This window comes from Bicyclus anynana, chromosome 27, assembly GCF_947172395.1.
Source record: "Bicyclus anynana chromosome 27, ilBicAnyn1.1, whole genome shotgun sequence".
NCBI lineage: Eukaryota > Metazoa > Arthropoda > Insecta > Lepidoptera > Nymphalidae > Bicyclus > Bicyclus anynana.
In genome coordinates this window covers 497,804-515,146 of record NC_069109.1, presented here as the reverse complement: position 1 = coordinate 515,146, position 17,343 = coordinate 497,804, and the positions used below count along the sequence as shown (strand labels likewise).

Sequence of the window (17,343 nt, the reverse complement as noted above, 5' to 3'; positions counted from 1 at the left end):
GAATTAATTATTTTCTTGGTGTTTCACGTGATTGAATATATTTTTATTGGATATTGTAAAACATGTCCTCAAAAAGGTAAGTTTATAATATACTAATTGTTATAATTTTAAAAATATAAAAGTAAAAATAGAAACTATGTAACATTTCAGTATTTATGTTAAAAATAAAATAATAAAAACCTAACTTTTTGTCACTTTTATATGGCCGCAAATTTTATGAACCCATGTATGGGTCTGTCGGCACAACCATAATACATTGAAAGTTTTGACTGAATATTTTGTTTTTTTCTGTTTTAGATCAAAACCTTTATCATCATCATCATCATCATATCAGCCGATGGACGTCCACTGCAGGACATAGGCCTTTTGTAGGGACTTCCAAACATCACGATACTGAGCCAACTGCATCCAGCGAATCCCTGCGACTCGCTTGATGTCGTCAGTCCACCTGGTGGGGGGTCGGCCAACACTGCGCTTACTAGTGCGGGGTCGCCATTCCAGCACTTTGGGACCCCAACGTCCATCGGCTCTTCGCACTATGTGCCCCGCCCATTGCCACTTCAGCTTCGCAACTCGTTGAGCTATGTCGGTGACTTTGGTTCTTCTGCGGATCTCCTCATTTCTGATTCGATCACGCAGAGATACTCCTAACATAGCTCGTTTCATCGCCCGCTGTGTGACTCTGAGCCTTCTTATGAGGCCCATAGTTAGCGACCAAGTCTCGGAACCATAGGTCATCACTGGCAACACGCACTGTTCGAAGACTTTTGTCTTCAGGCACTGAGGAATTTCGGACGAAAAGATGTCGCGAAGTTTCCCGAATGCAGCCCAGCCGAGTTGGATTCGACGGTTCACCTCTTTCTCGAAATTGGACCTACCTAACTGGATCATATGTCCTAGGTATATGTATTCGTCTACAATTTCGAGTGCAGCGTTCTCAACTATAACTGGGTGGAGCGATACATGAGCATTACACATTATTTTTGTTTTGCCCATGTTCATTTTCAGGCCCACTTCTCGTCAGAACTTCTCGACCTCACTTAATAACTCGGGCTTGGAAGAAATCAGATTACCGTGCTCGGTCTTCAAATGCGTCAGCTGCCTCTGTCCAATAGACAGATCTCTGGCGAAAACTTTTGAGCCGCGATTGTTTTCAATCGCATTTTTAATACGCTCGGTATTGAAGTTTCGCAAGTCGCTGGTTTGCGACTTAGAGATCTGTCTACTGATTTGTCGGTATTTTGACGCATCTGCTGAAGACTGCAATCTCATTTCTTGCCTCTCTTCCATGAGTTTAAGTGTATGGTCTGAGAACTTTTTGGTTCTTTTCGTACGGTGGGTCTTATAGAACTTAGACCCAACGGAATGGACAGTTTCCACGAACCTGTTGTTCAGATCGTCCACAGTTTCGCAATTTGCTAGGCAATCAAAGCGGTTCTGCAGTTCTAGTTACGAGGGACTTGTGAACGATAAATCCGACACCACCTTGGGACTGTTGGTCGCCCTCCCGGTAGTAGAGCATGTTGCCGGATTCAAGGATTATCGAGCCCTCCCCCTCTCTTCGGATTTCAGACAATCCTATGACATCCCAGTGCAACTTGCTCATAAAGTAGTAGTAGTAGTAGTAGTAGTAGTAGTAGTAGTAGTAGTAGTAGTAGTAGTAGTAGTAGTAGTAGTAGTAGTAGTAGTAATAGTAGTAGTAGTAGTAGTAGTAGTAGTAGTAGTAGTACTTTACTTGTACTTTCTTGTCCTCGGTCCACGCCACGGAGGAATTAACCAGGAAAATTTTAGCATCCACACTGGTTAATTTTGAAGTGTCGTGCTCTTGTCACCGCCGGCGTGTCAGCCGTTTTGGAACCTAACGGTTTGGCGCGTGACGATGGTAAGAGACCAGACGGCATGTCTTTGATGCCATGGAAGATGGGTAGGCCTTTGGTGTGGGACGCGACTTGCGTAGACACCCTTGCGCCTTCACATCTTCCTGGTACGATGGGATGTGCAGGCGCTGCTGCTGCATCAGCAGAGACCCTCAAGCGGCGCAAATATAGATATCTCGTCGGAGATTACATATTTGAGCCGTTTGCGGTCGAAACACTAGGACCGTGGGGTCCGAGTACACGCTTTCTTTACAAAGAAATTGCAAAGCGTTTAATCGACAGCTCCCGTGACCAGAAGGCTATATTTAGGCCAAATTCTTTGGCCTATATTTAGGCCAAAGAATTAGTATTGCCATACAAAGTGGCAATACTGCCAGCCTTCTGGGCACTTTACCTATGAACATCGATTCGGACGAATTCTACGACGCCTGAGTCTTTAGATATAATTTAAATTTAGTATATTTCATTTTTAATTTTTATAATATGTAGTTATAGATATGTAGGTACGTAGTTTTAATATTATTGTAAAACATTAAACACTCATTTTTTCACAATCCAATAAATAAAACCTCAATATTTAAAAAAATATGAATAGCAAAATATGTATAAGCCCTCTTACCTCCGTTGGAGGCCGCGACCAGCGCCTCCCGGAGGCCGGCCTGCGAGCAAACGTCAAGCGCGAGCCGCTCCGCCGCCTCCACACACCACGCCTGTTGACGACAACACTTATCACCATCACCGTCATCATCATCATCTGTTGAAATTTGGCAGGGAGGTAGTTTACATCAGCTAAGAACGGATTTTGCAAGAGACCCGGATTAAGGAGGTCTTTTCATTTAAAAAAAACATTTATTTGATGATAACAGTAATACATCATCATCAGAAGTTCTGTCCGTCCGTTTTAGTTTTAGGAACCGGAACCCCAAAAAAGACAATAAAACTTGTTTTAAAAAAAAAAAAATTCTATATAATTTTTTAAACGACTTCAAAAAAAGGAGAAGGGTATCAATTAGTCGAAATAATTAAAGGAACGGCTTTAATTGACACAGCACTAACTTGGCACCGCCTTCATACTGATCAGAAGGTAGCACGATGTTATTTTTCACTTTTTAGTTTAGTAGAAACATTTCTGTGATTTTGAAGTCGGTATTTTTTTTTTATTATTTTTTTTTCTTTTTTTTAATATGACCATTCCCCTCCAACTAGTCGACAAAGACTGTATTAGGAATGGATACAATATACCAACGGGGCGGGAATCGAACCGCCAACCCTCGGTGATGAGTCCGACCGCTCTTACCGTTGAGCGATTGAGGCTATAAAAGAAACTATTACCTCATCGTCTGATATCTGATTGGACTCGGTGTCTTCCGTGCGCCGGAGTCGAACCCGGGACGCCAGTTTCGCCTCGCGAGCTTCGCACCGACCTGGAATGGAAACAAAGTCTGATTGTTATTAATAAATAAATAAGCCTTTATAATAAATACTAGCTGACGCCACGCGATTTCACTCGCGTGGTTCCCGTTCCCGTAGGAATACGGGGATAATATATCCTATAGCCTTCCTCGACAAATGGGCTACCTAACACAGAAAGAATTTTTCAAATCGGACCAGTAGTTCCTGAGATTAGCGCGTTCAAACAAACAAACTCTTCAGCTTTATAATATTAGTATAGATAATCAATAAAAATAATAGCCTAACCCTTCTCACTCTGAAAGGAGACTCGTGCTCAACAGTGAGACGAATATGGATAACATTACAGGCTAAGGCTTCCCTCCTTATAAAGCTTAAACCCACGACGCCGATTTAATGCCGATTGGCGGGTTAAGAGTGTTAAAGTTAAATTCTCTAACTCTCTCTCTTTCTTTTTCTTTCTTTCTTTCTTTTCTTTAACTAAGGGTGCCTGGTGGTTAACCTGTCTTCTGATCACATAGTCCAGGGTTCGAATCCCTATTAAACATTGAGGTTATCTTCATGATCTATATCTATGGCGCATACGTCTTGGTTTCTATACCACATCGTACCGGAACACTAAATCGCATGGCGATACGTCTTTGTCGGTAAGGTGGTAACTAGCCACGGCCGAAGCCTCCCACCAGCCAAACCTGAACCAATTAAGAAAACCTCAATCGGTTCAGCCGGGAATCGAACCCAGGACCTCCGTCTTGTAAATCCACCACCCATACCACTGCGCCACGGAGGCCGTCAAAAAGGCCTCCTCTTTGAGTGTGTATGAAACATTGAGGTTATCTACATCATGGGGTCTACATCCATACCTGGTGAGACAGGCATCAGAGCGGGCGACCCCCGGTCCCTGTCGCAGCTACCCCCGCCCTCTGCGCCACCCCGCGCGTACTGACAACACCTATAATCAATACATATAAAATTCAAAAAATTCATTTATTTAAATTAGGCTTAGTTTACACTTTTGAAATGTCAAGTTATGTTATAATTATATTTAATGTGGTTATTTTGTGTGGTAATAATAGTCGAAAACTTAAAATTAAAGTTACGAGGGTTCCAAACGCGCCTTGGTCCGAGAAGAGCCCACAACAAACTTAGCCAAAAATTTTAAATAAACATTTTACAAACTTATCTAGAACTAAGCACACAGTCGTATAATGCAGGTTAACACCAAGATTTTTTATCATTTATATAGTCATTAACACTATAATAAGACTTTCCTAAAAGCTTGATGACATGTGATAGCCCAGTGGATATGACCTCTGCCTCCGATTCCGGTGGGTGTGGGTTCGAATCCGGTTCGGGGCATGCACCTCCAACTTTTCAGTTGTGTGCATTTTAAGAAATTAAATATCACGTGTCTCAAACGGTGAAGGAAAACATCGTGAGGAAACCTGCATACCAGAGAATTTTCTTAATTCTCTGCGTGTGTGAAGTCTACCAATCTGCATTGGGCCAGCGTGGTGGACTATTGGCCTAACCTCTCTCATTCTGAGAGGAGACTCGAGCTCAGCAGTGAGCCGAATATGGGTTGATAATGATGAAGAGTCAGATCTATGATTTTCTCAAGTGATTATAATTGTTTACTCGTACATGATACCAAAATACAAACGTTTTTCTGTAGTCTATTTGTCTGTCTGGGCTTATCACTGGAACGGCAGAACCGATTTTAATGAGAATTTCACTGAAAGACAGCGGAGATTATTGAGCAACATATACTTTCCATCCCGAAAAAATCCATGGCTTCCTCGGCATTTGAGAACAAACTGAATTCCACGCGGACGAAGTTCGCTAGTAAACAATATGAGTACCTGGCAGTGCTGACACAGATCTCCGAGTCTCTCTCCGACAGCTGCAGACTGGAGCACTGCTCCGAGCCCTGCGGCGGGGACACTTCCAGCTTGGGGTGCTCCGCCCTGCCACCAGAACACATCATCAGCATCAGCAAACCATCCGGTAGCAACTAATATCATATCTAGAAAGTACCAGGGCACCATATCAAAGTAAGAGTTCGTATCATTGTACTACATATCATTGAGTCATATAGCTAACAAGTGCTACACTCATCATCACCATCACCATCATAACCAGCCGATGGACGTCCATTGCTGAATATAGACTTCTTGGACTTCCAAATACCACAGTCCAGCTTCTCTAATATATCTGCATCCAGTTCAATAATAATTGTATCCAGCAATGTACCAGGGCACCATGTCTAAGTAAGAACTCTTTACTTAAAGTACACAATTATGACCTACCAATAAAGTATCACTGTCATCACTGACATACTTATTACCATCACATGAGCCCATAGACATAAATAATCACAGAACAGACATCACTAAAAGCTAACTAGGTACTACTACTGTTGCTGCTAGAAAGTACCAGGACACCATGTCTTTGTAGGAGAATGCTGTAACAATCACCTGATACGATCCGTGGTACTTACATCCGTGTGTTCGGGTTACGGGTCCAGCTTCGGCTCCTGGGGAACCATCATCATCATGAGATGATGCGTTCACTGCAGAACAGAGACCTCATGGAATTCTAAACACAATCTTGAGCCACCTGCATCCAGTTCTACGAGGTTAAATCCAGCTAGAAAGTACCAGGGCACCATATCTTTGTAGGAGAATGTGGCTATAATCACCTGATATGTTCAGTGGTGCTGACGTCCGTGTCTTCGGGTAACGGATCCAGCTTTCGGTCCTGGGGGACAATCATCATTATCATCAGCCGATGCACGTCCACTGCAGAAGACAGACCTCATGGACTTCTAACCACTTTGAGCCGCCTGCATCCAGTTCTACGAGGTCATATCCAACTAGAAAGTACCAGGGCACCATGTCTTTGTAGGAGTATGCTATAACAATCACCTGATATGTTCAGTGGTGCTAACGTCCGTGTCTTCGGGTAACGGGTCCAGCTTCGGGTCCTGGGGCGTGGGCAGCTCCGTGGGGCTGAGGAGGGAAGAGTTGTCATTCTGGAACGAGACGATAAGTACGTTAGTAAGGGCTGAAGCATATCTGGTAGTGTGCGACGTTTTCAAGCAATTGAAAAATAATGCACTTGATGAATATCACCTTCATCATCATCCATCATCATCATAAAATCAGATATCCACAGCAAGACATAGGCTTTCCCCCGATTCCAACGTTGATTGTAGATCTAGACGTCCAAAAAACGTCCTTTACGATCCTTATGACATAACAAATGACAATGCGTCCCAGGCAACACAAACACAAGCTACACAGCGTCTTCGCCGGCGAAGACGAGGTCCCCGATATCTGACATCACCCAGACGTGGGCTTTTTCACTCACGATATCAGGGGCGCTCGAACTGATACACTCAGGCCAAAACACCCTTCCCGAACGGCCCTCTAAGCAGACTTCCGAGTCTCAGAAGAGACACCCTTAGAGAGTTGTTTCACCCATCTACTCTGCTTCTGCCTTAGGGCCCCATCAGACAATGCTTCTGAGCTCTCCCAAACCCTCGGTGAAGCCGCTGAGGAGCCATTAAAGAGCCTGCGTTACTTACACGATCAGAAAAAAACATAGACCTTCCAAACATCACGATCCTGAGCCGCCTGCATAAAGCGAATGTCTGCGACTTTATGTCGCCCTGGTGGGGGGGTCGACCAACACTGCGCAGTGTCAGGTGTACAACAAGTGAGTATTATGACATCACCTGTTCAGTCCGGGACACGTCCGGGTCGATGTCCAACTCGCCCGCCGGCTGCGTCGTAGACTCGCACTCGTCTGTAAAAAAAAAAACTCGAAATATTTTTTCAAATTTAAATTATTTTCACCAAGGTGACAGAAGTGCTGACTTTGGTTTAATTCCAAATGCGACAAATAAATTACAGAAAACAAAAACAGATAGATCAGGACATCACAAAGGTCCTTAAACAAGGTTGCAAGAACTGAAATACCCTGACTACTGACAGCAAACGACCCTTGACATGATGCGATTCTAAACTGAAAATTTTGAACACGCACTGCAAAAGTAAAATTTCGTAATTGCTAATGCATCAAAATCTTGTTGTCTTACCAGAAAAAGTGATTACTTTAAGTAGCTGAGTTAGGTAATCTTTACACCAAATACACTAATTTTTATAACTATTTATGTGTACATTAGTCGTTATATTTTTCACTATCACCCACCCATATCCCGTATAATACGTGAAATCGAAATAAACGGATTCTAGTGTATAACTTAAGGTTCTTATTATTATTTTTTATTCTTTACAAATTAGCTCTTGACTACAATCTTATCTGATTGTAAGTGATAATGCAATTTAATTTTTTTATGAATGTATATACCTGACACCTCCTCCTCAGGTATGGTCTTCGTCAGCTTATCTGCGGCCCGCCTCCTCACCAGCTCAGCGATGACACCGTGCAGCTCCGCCAGTCTGGCGTCGTGGGCGCGAGCTGCAGAAGCGGCGCGCTGCCTCTCTGCAGCCAGCGCTCGCGCCAACGCGTCTCTCTCCGCGCGGAGGGTAGCTACGTCGTCTACACGCCCGCTACTATGAGTTGCCACCTGGGAACAAACATTTAACTGTACAACATCATTAACAACCCTTATTAGGCTCACTGTTGAGCACGAGTCTCCTCTCATAATGAGAGGGGTTAGGCCATAATCCACCACGCTGGCCCAATGCGGATTGGCGAATTCACACACGCAGAGAATTGAGAAAATTCTCTGGTATGCAGGTTTCCTCACGATGTTTTCCTTCACCGTTTGAGACACGTGATATTTAATTTCTTAAAACTGAAAAGTTGGAGGTGCATGCCCCGGACCGGATTCGAACCCACACCCTCCAGATTCGAAAGCAGAGGTCATATCCACTGGGCTATCACAGCTCTATACAACTAATATTATAGAAAGGTTTTTTTTTAATCTTTACAAGTTAGCCCCTTGACTACAATTTCACCTGATGGTAAGTGATTATGCAATCTAAGATGAAAGCGGGCTAACTAGTTAGGAATAGGATGAAAATCCACACCCCTTTTCGGTTTCTACACGACATCGTACGTATTTGCTGGTAGGGTGGTAACTAGCCACGACCAAAGCCTTCCACCAGCCTTACCTGAAATATTAAGTAAACCTTAATCGGCCTAGCCGGACGTACCCAGGACCTCCGTCTTGTAAATCCAATGCGCATACTACTGCACCACGGAGTATAATAATGTCTAGGACTTTGCAATGGTGCATAATGCTAACGTAGACAGAGAAACAAATAGACAAGTGATTAGCATGCCGTTGTCTATCAAAACATACATTTGACATTACAACACACTATACTACTATAACCAATAACCAAATATTTTATACTATTATGTCACTAACGGGTCGAAAATGAGACGAACAAAAGTAGCTAATTGTCTTAATTTAATTTAGTCACACAGTAAACAAAGAAAGTTAAAGTAGAAGAAACAAATAACACCTGAATATCGTCTACAATGTCGAGTTGTGTGTTCAGTAAGTGTAAAAATTATATATACATAAATTATAATGCAAGTAAACACAAAATTTTGCATGTGTGCGCTCAGTGAAGTGGCTAAATTCGGATCACTTTGTGATTTTGTAGAGACATATCTATAGTATAAAATATCGTTGCCAACTTACAAATCCGCGACCCCAGCTATACAAAAGATACATTCAACGAAATGCAGTGAGCTCGTCACAAGAGCTGTCGGTATAGAAAGCTATCGTGCTCAATTTGTGACCCAATTACGTTCACAAATGTTTGGTACACGACAACTACCCGCTCACAGCTGCAGACTTCCGTATGAAAAGAATTTCTACACGTGAAGAACGCTTTAAATGGCGCATACTTAGTAATTTACATTTATAATAACTTGTGGTCAATATAAAAGGGTGTTTGATGACTTGAGCTCAGTTGTTTGTTAGGCAGCGTGGACACCGTCACGCTGCCAGTCACGTTAGTGATTTTGTGCAATAGTGTTTTGTTGTAATTATTAATCATGTTTTGTGTTGTAATTTTTGATCATTAAATTTTGTCTCTCTTTAAAGTCCAAAGGAAAATAGATTTAATAGACTTATCAATAAAGTTCAATTTCTATTCACAATTTTTTCCAGTACGCTATCCAGTTTGTATATAAAATCCTTGGACTATTACCTATAACTTATTATCCTATAACAATATACGTAGACACAGAAAATAATAGACGATTGGCAGTTTGACGACTGTCAAAAACGTGCGATGTTGACATCACAATACAACTGACAAGCTCGCTACTACTACTACAAACATTACATTACAGCAAGCAATACATTCAACGAAATACAGTATAAGATCGTCACAAGAACTGTCGGTATAGAAAGCTATGGTGCTCAATTTGTGACCCAATTACGTTCACAAATGTTTGGTACACGAGCTGACAACTGATTTGCGTATGAAAAGGATTCTAATCGTGTGGGAGGATTTAAATAGTGACTCGTGTCTACTGAGAAAGAATACAATAAGGAACCTAAGCAACTTATCCTAATAACTATACAAGTCATGCCCAAATGACAAATGAGTGCAAACATACTAGGGAGGCCTTTCCAAACCTCAACCCACGACTAACAACAAAACTACTTAATCTTAAACGTAGCAAACTCAAAACGGTAACAGAACTAATGACAGGGCACTGTTCACTAAATAAACACCTTTCGGTTCTAGGTATAACCGACAGTCCTCTGTGCAGAGCATGCATGGAGGAAGAGGAAACCCCGATACATGTTATGTTTAGATGCAGAGGTGTATCTGAACAACGCGCAGCACACATTGGATCCCCAGCAACACTCCATGAGGCGTTTGGCGACCTGGGCGGCCTGCTAAGCTTCTGGAGCGAGCTCGGTTAGCTGGAGTGACTCCAGCGGGGACCAGCACCAAAGGAATCTACGTACAACGGCCAACTACAAATGGCCAAGTGCGGAAATGGCCCAGGAAAGAAGAAGAAGAAGTCATGCCCACGTGGAATGGTGGCAAGAATACTGGCTGCATTTCCGCGCTGGACAGCCAGGCTTTTGCGCAAAATGACCCAGCCTTGTCACCAGTCGAGGCAGCTAGCCGCGGTGAAATTATTCGGAGAAATTTTTTGGCACTGCGACTACATGGCCCAAGGGTCTCCACGGCAAAAGGTACAAATATGTAACTCTCTGTCAGAGAGGCATACTTGAGCCACTTACCGGTTTCAGCTTTTTCTGCTGCGGCTCCCGGTCTTGATTCGTCACGTAATTGATTCGTCATCATCATCATTATCAACCCATACACGGCTCACTACTGAGCTCGAGACTCCTCTTAGAATGAAAGAAGTTAGGACAATAGTCCACCACGCTAATCCAATGCGGATTGGCAGACTTCACACATGCAGAGAATTAAGAAAATGTGATCACATCCCTGCAAACGCCAATCACGCTGTTATCTCTATGAATGACGTCACTTGCTAATGTGTTGTGTTTCGGCGGCAAAAAATTTACGTAGAATTTTTTTCAGTTATATTAATTTTTTTTAGTGGTTGACGGGACAAAATAAAATATAGCTTATAATACTTCCATAATTCAGTTTAAACACTGTTTACAAAAGAGGCAAGTATTGAAGCCTATTGATTCATTGAACCATAATAGCAATGCTTTGGATACCTTCTCAAATAAGGACCTGATAGATTGCATCAAAACATTCCTAATTTATTAATATTCTGTGCACTCTCATTTACATATTTGGTTGACATATCTGCATTGTGATTCGTTGCTGTGTACGAACTCTGTCAGCCAAAGATTTTATACTGTTAGACATGTTACTAGCGCGCCGAACGTAACGTACGTGTCATGAACGAACGAGACGACTGTCACCGTAACTCTTAACTCTTTCAACGCAACGTATTGCTTTTTTACTTTTGTAATTTCTGCAGCGGTAGCTACACCCCTGAAACCTGCATATCAGAATTGTCTTAATTCTCTGCATGTGTGAAGTCTGCCAATCCGCAATGGACTAGCGTGGTAGACTATTGGCTTAACCCCTATCATTCTAAGAGAAGACTCGTGGGTTGATAATGATGATGAATCAATTACATCAATACATACACAACCTTGCACGTTGTTGAGTACCATCACTAAGTATCCCTTAATAGGTACGTTTAGGGCAACCAAAAAAAAAACTAACTTCAGCAATACTCAACCAGCACGTCAGATAAGGATTTAGTAGGTTTGTTATTTACTAAAGGGTGTACATTTCGAAAATCTAACGATTTCAGGGCCCCGAATTTACAAAATAAAACCCTTATTTTAGTTCTCGAGTTACGAGCGCGATTAAATTTTTAATTATTTTGAAGGAAATAATCTCTTAAGTAATCGCTAAATTTTTCTGTCAATTTTAGTAAGCCAAAGCCTGTGTTTTCTGTGGCCAAAGTAGCAAAAATTGTTTTTATAGTCTGTAATTTTTTTCCATCTCTAAAAGCGAAAAAAGTAAATAACCATTAGTTCTTCCTATCATTTGCCTACTACCTACCAATTGTCTTCATGACGCTTACCCATAACCCATATTCAGCTCACTGCTGAGATCGAGTCTCCTCTCAGAATGAGATGGGTTAGGCCAATAGTCCACTACGCTGGCCCAATGCGGATTGGCAGACTTCACACACGCAGAGAATTAAGAAAATTGTCTGGTATGCAGGTTTCCTCACAATGTTTTCCTTCACCGTTCGCTTGACGCTATAGTAACTGCAAATTTAGCATTCCGGGCTCCCCTAATATAACGCTTGTGTTCACCTCAATCCACAGGAACATCGTGGTGGGTCAAAGCTTATCTCATTAACGCTGAAAATTAAAGAAAACCAACCTGATCATCTCCATTCCGAGGAGCTGGTGGTGCAGTCACAGGTCTCAAACTGGAGTACCTCCACGAAGACTGCCTGCAAGCCTCCTCCTCTCCTATATCTGGACAGCACAGATACCAGCTCCTACTCCTCCTAACAGTCTGACCTGACTCCAACTGGGTCAACGGTACCCTTCCAACGATCTCCAACTCAGCCAATAAGGGTTCCTTCTCTTTGGGTTCCGGCATTGGGAAGGTTCCCGCGGTGGAGTACGTCTCAACTTTGACTCCATTCTCTGGAGTAGAGTATTCAGGACTCCACCTATCTCTTAGAGGTGGTATGTCTTTAGTACCACCATCGTTGACTACTTCATTGCTCTCGACATATTCACTTAGCTCGTTCTGTCTGTTTTGTATGTTTTGGATGTAATTTTCTTGGGGGTGACGGTTATTTTGTGGAACGCCATTTTGTTTGAACGCGCCATCTTGTTGATACCCGTCATCTTGATAGCCGCCATCTTGATAGCCGCCATTTTGACGTTTGATCTTCTCAAGGTCGGCGTAGTAGTAGGCGGTTGAACGCGGCGGCTCACTGTTGCGAGTGCCCGCCATTTTAGTTCACATTTTTTTTTAAACTACCCTCACATTTTTGATATTTTCTTTTTTTTGTTTGTACTGATTTTGATATGAATAATTTGGGAATGCAAGCGGTTTATTTATTTATCCCTAGCATGTTATAACTAAAAAACAGTAATTAGTTATACAGCCGTTTTCAATAACCTACCCAAGATTACGGATAGATAGCTATCCTCGATTATCAGTAACAGTCAAACTATCTGTCAGTAGGTTATTGAAAAGCAGATAAGAACAGAAAGATAGATTTTCCTAAATTTAGTAAGCGAAATGGCGGATAGATAGGGTATTGAAAACAGCCGTTAGTGTTACACTTTTTAGTTCACATTTTTTTTAAACTACCCTCACATTTTTGATATTTTTTTTTTGTTTGTATGTGAATAATTTGTGGAATGCAAGCAGTTTATTTTTTTAACCCTAGCATGTTAGAAAGAAAGAAAGAAAATTATTTTATTTGGTTAGAACAAGTCAAAGTCAAAATTCATTTATTTCAAATAGGCTTAGTTTACAAGCTCTTTCGAAACATCAGGTAATAATAATAAACTTAAGATAATGGTTATATATATGATGATATATGATGAATTATTTGAAAAGTTAAAATTAAAGTTACGAGGGTTCCAATACTATTAGTTATCATTGTGCAAATTGTAACGGTTTTACGGCGTTTTCAATAACCTACCCAAGATTACGGATAGATAGCTATCCTCGATTATCAGTAACAGTCAAACTATCTGTCAGTAGGTTATTGAAAAGCAGATAAAAACAGAAAGATAGATTTTCCTAACTTTAGTTATCGAAATGGCGGATAGATACAAAAACAAAAAGAAATATGTTCAGACGAAAGAATTGGCACTAAACTGAAGTTTGTGTGTGTTTTTGAGTAGTTCCTATTCCCATGCGTGGTAAAACAGAGACGCAATATAGCCTGCGACCCTCACAGATAAAGTGGCTTTGCATTGGTTAAAGAATTTTCAAAATCGGTTCAAAAATTCTTTTACTACTAGAATGCCATATTATTAGTGTCATAGGCTATATTTTATCCCCGTATCTCACGAGAACGGGAACTACGCGGATGAAACCACGGCCCTTTGCTAGTAAAGTATAAAATTTTACATAAATAACTAAAATATAACCAAAATCGCTTCAGCTTATGACTTGGAGTCTACGAATGTATTGAAGTGTACATTAATACACCGGGTTTCGCGCGTTTACTATTTAGACGATGTTTAAAATTCATGCGGTGGGTTTAGAAACACTAACTGAAGCGCGCGACTTCGTGTTCATTTGAGATTTTCATTAACCCTCAACTTTTTAGGGAGATAAGTCATTTAATGAAAACTATGTGCTTTTTATAGTTTCTGAATAAAAGAGTATTTTTTTGTATTTTTTACAAGTTAGCACTTGACTACAATCTCGAAGCGGGCTAACTTGTTAGGAGGAGGATGAAAATCTACACCCCTTTCAGTTTCTACACGACATCGTACCGGAATGTTAAATCGCTTGACAGTAAGTCTTTACCGGTAGGGTGGTAAATAGCTACGGAAGCCTCCCACCAGCCAGACCTGGACCAATTCAGAAAACCTCTATTGGCCCAGCTGGGGATCGAACCCAGGACCTCCTTGTAAATCCACCGCACATACCTCTGCTCCACGGAGGCCGTCAAAACTTCCATACATATAACTTACAACCATTTCCATTTACAATACATAAAATCGTTAATATTAATAATACTAATGTCTTCTTTTATAACTCTTGATTTTGTAATGTATGCTTTAAAAGATTTAGAAACTTATGATAGCATCACTAAATATTTGACAGCAGAACACAAGAAACAATCAATTATTGAAAAACTTTTATAGTTATATTATATCTCGCACTGAAACGCAGGTACAGTTAGATATGTTTCATAGAAATATATACTTTTATAATTAAAATCAGATTTAAAAGTAGGTTATTCGAAAAATAACGAAATTTCAGTCGTGAACATCTAGTAGTGAAAACATACCGGCAAAGACGTACCGCTAAGCGATTTAGCGTTCCGGTACGATGCCGTGTAGAAACCGAAATGAGTGTGGATTTTCATCCTCCTCCTAACAAGTTAACCCGCTTCTATCTTAGATTGCATCATCACTTACCATCAGGTGAGATTGTAGTCAAGGGTTGTAAAGAATAAAAAAAAAACATAATGAAAATACGTCTGGCACTCGCGGACTGCCGCGGTAAAGCTATTGCATAGCATTGTTTATCAACTTATGCAATTATAATTATTTGTTTATTTTATTTATGCAGTATTTTTTTTTCTTTAGAAAATAAATATAACTGCATTGACGTTGAGCTGGAAACGAACTCTGGTTGAATAAGTTTAGCCCGTTAGTTCACACCACTTGTCCAGTAGAGTCGGTATGATAACATCGAAATGTGTTAACTTGATGAACGACTTGGGCGTTAGGTTTATTTTCGTTACGGAATTTCTCGCTCTCGCTCAAAGCCCGCGATAAAAGCTATGCAAAAGCTTTAAAAAAATCAAACCGCTTCAGCTTATGACATGGAACCTGCATGCGCACTGAAGTGTGCATTAATGCACCTGGCTTCACGCGTTCACTATTTAGACGATGTTTAAAATTCAAACGGTGTGTTTAGAAAAAAAATACGCAGCGGCTTTATACAGTTTTAATGCATTCGACCCGTAGTGCGGAATATTCAATGGCTCTCGTTAATAATCTCTCTATTAATGGACAAAAGCTTGGACCTATCTGCTGTAGTCGGGTTTTAAGTTTATAAATATTTATTTTTCTATTAGAACGTACTTTTCACTTAATTAATAGTTAAAATGTATCAACATACTTGCAGACAGCATGCATTATTATATTATATAGCGGACGCCCGCAGTTTCGTCCGCGTGGAATTCAGATTTTCACAAATCCCGCTGGAACCATGGATTTTTCCGGGATGAAAAGTCTATGTGTTAATCCAGAGTAAAATCTATTTCCATTCCAAATTTAAGACAAATCGCTTCAGTAGCCGCAGTGTAAAAGAGGAACAAACATACTTACACACAAACTTTTGCCTTTATAATATTAGTGTGATGTGATAGTGTGATAATATTAGTGTGTAATAACAAGATTTTTTAAATCTATACTAATACTTTGGGAGGTTATGAGATTTTAGGGGTAATCTCAGGATCTACGGACCTGATTAAGAAATTATTTTACCAATAGAAAACAACATCTTTGCCGAGTAACATAGTCTATATTAAAAATTGGCCGTCGCGGTAAAAATGGTATGTGTACTAAGAAATATCGTGATCGAGGTATTAGGTACTAAAATAATGTGAAGGTGTTGTGTGGCACAGTTTTTAAAATAAAAGATTTTTTCTTTTCTTTATGTTGCTTATAAAAACGCTGTCGCTCGTAACGTGGAGTGGTATTAGTGTTGGAGACTACATAAATGCATGTGGGTTGCCACGTTTACTTGTTAGAGTTTGTGTTACATTGACACGGCGGTGTTTAGAAAACTGTTAGCGTTATTTTTCACTACTCTTGTAGAAAGGTATTTTTTGACAAAATTCAAGGTTCTATGTTAATAAGAAATACCCTATGAAAACCACGCGTCAAAAAAATCGGTTGTCTGTAAAGTCGATTTACTGACGATAGTTGAACGTGACAACGTCATAAGAAAATACCGAGGGAATGGTTGCATTTTTCAGAAGAAAATGTTGGCTTTTCTAAAATACTGTTAAATATTCATCTTCATAAACAAGAATATACTTTATTTCTTGTAAAAAAAGTTGGCAACCCTAGAGCGAGGGAACGCCGCATGACGTTATCTTTTTTCGAGTGTGCAGCCGGCTCCATCGAATCATAAGACGTTGTCATGTCAAAAAATGTGCGCCGTCACGGGAAGCCTGGCAGATGTGACACATCGACATTATTTTGTAAAAGTTAAACAACACTGTACACACTACGGAGTATACGCTATAGGTATCCGAGCTCAGTGTAGCGAGAGAGATGGCTTAACGCCGGATCGAGTGGGAGAGAATTGCACATGGCGACGCGTCGCCACACCATACACACTACTGCATATAGACTGTATATATAAACCATCATATAGCGTCGCCACGGCATGCGTCGCCACGCCAGAAATCGGTTTTACGTGCAGCTATAGATAGGTTTCAGATCAAAAAATCGCAGGCAGTCAAGTTTGACTGAATATAATATTCTCGTCATTGGCTTTGAATTATGAACGCTTTCGCCACAGAGTAACCAGAGAGAATCTTTAGAACTGCGAGCTGAAGCCGGTGCAACCCATAAAAAAAAACAAAAGTCACGCGTCTCCTTGACATCCGTATAAACAAACTCTTTTCATAATTAGTATTTCAAAATTCAACACTAACAACAATTACGTAAATTAATATTATAATAATCAATAATAACCAGTAAAAAAATACCCTATCTTATTTCTTTAGTTTTTGTGAGTTTTTGAAATATATAAAAACGTATGACGCCATTTTTCTTGAATAATATTGAAAATTACTGATGCGACGGTTC

General features: G+C 40.6%; 1 protein-coding gene across 1 annotated transcript in view; it reads right to left on the bottom strand.

Moving 5' to 3' along the window:
* Nucleotides 1-17,343, bottom strand: part of LOC112048778 (uncharacterized) — a gene marked incomplete in the record, with an annotated part of 33,819 nt that overhangs the window by 7,003 nt on the left and 9,473 nt on the right. Inside the window, 8 exon segments of the mRNA XM_052890028.1 lie at nt 2,497-2,587; nt 3,210-3,301; nt 4,151-4,239; nt 5,150-5,254; nt 6,215-6,321; nt 7,027-7,097; nt 7,662-7,881; nt 12,188-12,903. Coding sequence (XP_052745988.1) covers nt 2,497-2,587; nt 3,210-3,301; nt 4,151-4,239; nt 5,150-5,254; nt 6,215-6,321; nt 7,027-7,097; nt 7,662-7,881; nt 12,188-12,775 — 1,363 coding nt within the window.